The sequence below is a fragment of the Cicer arietinum genome, chromosome 5 (assembly GCF_000331145.2).
Source record: "Cicer arietinum cultivar CDC Frontier isolate Library 1 chromosome 5, Cicar.CDCFrontier_v2.0, whole genome shotgun sequence".
Classification (NCBI taxonomy): domain Eukaryota; kingdom Viridiplantae; phylum Streptophyta; class Magnoliopsida; order Fabales; family Fabaceae; genus Cicer; species Cicer arietinum.
This window is the reverse complement of record NC_021164.2, coordinates 52285541-52291225: the sequence shown is the minus strand read 5'-3', so window position 1 is coordinate 52291225 and position 5685 is coordinate 52285541. Positions and strand designations below refer to the sequence as shown.

General features: G+C 32.6%; 1 protein-coding gene across 1 annotated transcript in view; it reads left to right on the top strand.

The window, feature by feature from the left end:
- The window catches only part of LOC101506751 (sodium/hydrogen exchanger 4), a 5236-nt gene extending 580 nt beyond the window's left edge, over positions 1–4656 (top strand). Inside the window, 13 exon segments of the mRNA XM_012715786.3 lie at positions 1–76; positions 159–256; positions 353–412; positions 649–695; positions 783–974; positions 1200–1246; positions 1402–1468; positions 1758–1858; positions 1941–2042; positions 2147–2291; positions 2386–2448; positions 2579–2662; positions 3257–4656. The exon segment at positions 1–76 is cut by the window's left edge and continues 1 nt beyond it. Of these exon segments, the coding sequence (XP_012571240.1) occupies positions 1–76; positions 159–256; positions 353–412; positions 649–695; positions 783–974; positions 1200–1246; positions 1402–1468; positions 1758–1858; positions 1941–2042; positions 2147–2291; positions 2386–2448; positions 2579–2662; positions 3257–3541 (1367 nt within the window). The 3' untranslated portion in view covers positions 3542–4656.
- Positions 4657–5685: the final 1029 nt, after the last annotated feature.

Below are 5685 nucleotides of genomic sequence, written 5' to 3'. Positions count from 1 at the left end.
AGAGTTCTCATATCCTTACATTTAATAAATAATTATTCTTCATATATCTCCTTCCTCCCATAATATTCAATGCAGGGTAAAACTTTCTCTCTTGTATTAAACATGAAGGAGCTATTTGGTTCCACAATTTGACGTTTTTAAGTTATCCTTCCTAACAGATTTCAAGTGAAGAAGAAACAGTTCTTCCATAACTTTTTAACCATCATGCTATTCGGTGTGATTGGGGTTTTTATTTCGGCGTCTATTATTACAGGCGGTAATTATTGCTCTTTTAGTTTTTGCCTTTCCTGAAATTTATAGCACTTTCATTATGATAATTTTCATGGATTCACCTTACATTTGGTTCTCCTAGGCAGCTGGTGGCTGTTCCCCAAGTTGAACTTCCTTGATCTGACGGCACGAGATTATCTTGGTGAGATTTGTTATTGTCACACACAAACACTAGACACAACACTGACACGTTGATACCGATAGTAATTTGAAGAAGTGGAAGTAATTGAATGTAACTCTTATGTGTCAGGGTTGTGTCAGACACTAGACATTCCTTCAATATAAATATGAAATGTCGGTGTTTCATAGTTTATAATGATCTGTAATCAATATATATCATATTTTGGATTAAAATTAGCTTATCTCAAATTGGTTCAGCTTTAGGAACAATTTTCTCCTCGACCGACACAGTTTGTACACTACAGGTTAGTTAGATTGGTGTGAATGGTTTTATTCATTTAATTATATCAACGTGTTCGTAGTGTCAACACTGCATCTGGAAGCTTTTGTAGGTTCTCCATCAAGATGAAACTCCATTACTATACAGCCTAGTTTTTGGAGAAGGAGTGGTAAATGATGCAACATCAGTTGTACTCTTCAATGCAGTGCAAAAGGTCGATGTTTCAAGACTCAATGGCAATACGTTGCGTGTTGTCGGAGATTTCTTGTATCTATTCTCAACAAGCACTGCTCTTGGTGTCATAGTGAGTGTTTTTATGAACATTGTATGCAAAAATTAACCTAGTTAATTTTTCAAGTTTTATTAGTTGACTTCATGGCTTCCTATAAATTCTCTAGTTACTCGATCACATTACTTTCACATGAATGAAGCTTACTTTTAAACATTGTTAATAGTATAATGAATGAATTGAACCTAATTTTTTTCTTCTTCTATCATTTATTTAATAAATAAATGCATGTTTATGCAGGCTGGACTTGTGACAGCATATATCTTGAAAGCCTTAAGTTTTGGAAGGTATGTATTATTCTCTTGAAGTTATTCAAAATGGTATTTCCAGAATGATCTGAAATTGGAAAATCAAAGTTTAAGAATTGTATCACTTATTCTGGAGCTAAAGAGGTGAAATTTTTGAGGATATTTTAACAAATTAGCCCCACATATCTGTGCAGACATTCAAGTGTTCGTGAAATTTCATTGATGATGTTAATGGCATACCTATCCTACATGTTGGCAGAGGTATTATACGCTTCCTTAATTTTTCTTTTGTTTATTTGGCATCAGTCACAATCCTAATGAACTCAAGTCCTGTTTGGATAAACAACTTAATTAAACACTTATTATACAAGTACTTACGTATAAACTATTTCTATAACAAAAGATAAAATAAAGTCAAACTGTTTTTGATATAAGTTACAAGCTGTTTTCATAAGTTATCTTGGAAAGCTAGCTAGCTATGATAGAGTTATGATGACTATTAATCTCCTTTTTCTTTCACTATGCATCTTAACTCCAAATTCTTATGCAGCTACTTGAACTAAGTGGAATCCTCACTGTTTTCTTTTGTGGAATATCAATGTCACATTATGCATGGCATAATGTGACTGAAATTTCAAGAATCACAACAAGGTATTGATTAATCCATTCTAGATTTTTAGTAAATTTCCAAACTCAAGGTCTGAGATTTATGATTTCGGTTTCTCTTCTCCAGACATGTATTTGCAACAATGTCATTTATTGCGGAAACCTTCATATTTCTTTACGTGGGTATGGATGCCCTTGACATTGAAAAGTGGAGGATGACTCAATTAAGGTCTTAATCCTTTCTGCAACTTTGAATAATTAAATTCCACTACTAGTTTCCGTATGACTAATTCATGATATATGTCACATTTTTTTTTGTTAACTATTTTGCAGATTTGGAAATTTGATAGGAATATACAGTGGCTTAATCTTTTTAATATTGCTTGGGAGGGCTGCATTTGTTTTCCCCCTCTCTGCATTTGCTAATTATATGAATAGGCACGCTGAACAAACACCTAGTATCACAATCAAACACCAGGTTACTATACATGTTTTATATGATATGCTTTTACTTTTACAGTTATCTAAAAAATTGTTTTTTATGGGCTTCTTAAGTTTGGTGAATGATTTAGATAATCATTTGGTGGGCTGGACTAATGAGGGGAGCAGTCTCCATTGCTTTGGCTTTCAAACAGGTATGTCCATGAAATTTTCTTTCTAGATATGTAATTAGAATTAAATTTATAAAATAAATATGGGTTTTAATCAAGATACTTCCTTTCAATAGTTCGATTAAATAGACTTGTCATGTTTTTGTTTGTGCAGTTCACGTTCTCTGGTGTTACTTTGGATCCAGTTAATGCGACAATGATTACCAACACCATTATTGTTGTCCTTTTCACCACGCTGGTGAGAGTTGTTGCGTTTCTCTTTAAAGTTTTCAGTCTAATTCAACCCTACAAAATAGTGCAATGTGAGGATTGTTTAGGCTTTATATGCTCTATTTACAAATTTTGTATAAATTTCGATATCATCTTAGATATTGGGCTGAACACTACCCCACAATACATACTTGCTAGACGAGCATTTCCCTAGACTTTATAAGCTCAATCTATTCTAGACTATATCTTTGTTCAATATGGGTTTTGAGTTTTTTTCTATACTGTTAAACCTTAATCTTAAAAGTAAAAAAACAACAACTTAGAATAGTTCATGAGGAAGCTATTAAGAATTAATTTTCCAGAGTTGTCGTCAAGCAAAGATGTGTTATTTTTCCTATCAGTGCTATTTATTCCGAAGTAAAATATGCATGAAACCGACAAACATATACTTGTCAACTTTTTAAAGCATGGACCAAGAATTATTTGTGTTTGGCGGAAAACATCGTGGTATAGGTGAATGGTAGTAACTAATGAGAGTGTTTTGTCAATTATCTTGCAAAAGGTTTTCGTAGAGAGCATTATGAAATAATCGATAAATAATACCAAGATGATTGCAATGCAGGTGTTTGGATGTCTCACAAAACCACTTATTAGATATCTTCTTCCCCACCATGCAACAAGGGTAAACATCAGCCATGAAGAATCAGGAACACCAGTCGAGGACTTGAACCTACCTTTGCTATCCTTTGAAGAGTCGGCAGCAACCAACATTAGTCGCGCAAAGGAAAGTCTATCCATGTTAATAGAAAGTCCTGTGTACACCATACATTACTATTGGAGGAAGTTTGATGATTCCTACATGAGACCGATATTTGGTGGTCCCCGCAGCGACGATTCAGAGTGCTAGCAAAGCAATACAATACAACGAATCATGGATATCTAAGAGATGCACTTGAAAGTTGGAAAAGAAATGATGATCTATCTGAGTCCAGTTTTGAAGATCAAGTAGCTGCCATATGAGCCTTCAATGCCAATATTTTGGAACATAATATCGAGTCAAGGACCAATATCACAGAGAAATGCGAGCTTGAAGCTTTAAAGAAGTAGATAGTTGCTTAATACTGATCAATGTTGAGGCAAGTTAGCAGCATCATACTTTTTGAGTCAATGCATGCTCTGGAAATTTTGTGTTGATCAATAATAGTTCTATCTAGTTAATTTCATATTGGGGTGGTTTGTTGCATAGTGTCTTATTTTTGAGTTTCACTTTTTTATTGTGTCTAGATGTTAATGGGGGCTGCATTTTTGTACAATCTATGTTGCCTTGAAAATGGATTTGTAGATGCTTCTGTTTTGACCTGTTTATTGCTTTATAATTTGAAATCAGAGTTAGGGGTGATAATAGGTTAGGCCGCTTTAATTAAAAGGTTAGGTCAGACTTAGGCCTTACAAAATGTGGTACTTGGTATCATAATCTATTCCAGATCTATTTTTGTACTAAGATCTTTATATTTTGCACTCGCATTTGTCTACGGCTTAGAGTTTAGATGTATAGTTTTCGGTGTAAGGTTTATTCAGAATCTCTATTTCACTCGAATTAGTCCATGCTTCAGATTGTCTAGTGATATGGTGAAATTAGTGGTTGTAAGTGGTAGACAGTTTATACTTTATGTTAATTTTGTGAAGTTGAGTTATGTCTACAGTTCAAATTCTAAGGATTAGATGGTAGATTGAGGTGTAAAGGGAGTGATATACTGAAATCTTATTTTTCCTCTTTTTTAGATATACATGACTTGAAATTCTTCTCATTGATTGGAAAATACATCCTGTTATCTTTGAATTTCAGTACATGAAATGACTTGCAAAATTTAATAGATAGGAAACTGTTACATCATACATCTTGCATACATATATAGAAAAGGTAAACATATTGAAAATAAGTAAACTACTCATTTATTTGAGGAGGTTTAGAATGCTTAATCAAGCTTTCCAATAAACAGAAGTGATTTTCAAATATTGCTTCAAGTCTCTGCAAAATAAAGAAGAATAAGTCACCAAACACATACCAAAATAAATATTTAAGCTATATATATATATATGTAATGTCTATTCAGGCTTACATCTACATTCAGATGGTGTTTTCAGACCACATTTTCTAGGCAAAGCCAAAGCTTTTTTAGGGTTGATTCCAAGTGCAGGTAGAAAAGACTTGAATGTACAAAGACAAGGCAAATTAGCATGTTTAATTACTTCACAACATTTTGCATTTGGTTTTGGAGGGTGTTTTCCATTAATTGCTGCATGGCATATGTCTAGCTTGTTTAAGTCAAAGTCACATATTACAGTAGCTTTTACACCACAAAACAATGCAATCAACAATGCTATGGCAATTAGCAAATTCATTGCCAAAACATTGACATTAATTTTTGACATACTATACTAAACTAAGTTATAAAGAAGTTGCAATGTTAATTTATAGTGTTTTAGACTCTAGGGTGTTCTTGCAACTTGCAAATTATTTTACTTAGATTCACTTGGTTTTAGGTGTGTCATGTGAATCCACTCTGTACATTGGTTTACTCAAGAATAAAGATGAGATGTTGACCGTAACAAAACAAACTTTAAATTGGCTCATTTCTTGCTAATAAACAAAAAATGGTTTGAACTAGTCTTTCAGCAAAAGGCATGAATCTGATTAGTATTATTATTGGTGATTTGCTCAGAACTTGTCAAAAATATCTTTATTTATTGTACAGAGAGATATAAAATGAAATGAGATACTAAATGATTAAAAATATTATAAGAAAAAAAAAATAATGATAATATCAAATGTCGTAAATTTTATTGATCGTCATTTCTCTAATAAAATTAACAAGTAATTATTATATTGGCTATTTTTTATATGAATTAATATTGACTATTAAAAAAAAAAGAAAGAGTAAATATGAGTTTCTTCTATCACACTCATTGATTTAGACTTTAGTGGTGCAAACTTCAGTTGAACATAACCCCTGCTAAATTTCATAATCGGTAACCAACCATTTCAGTATT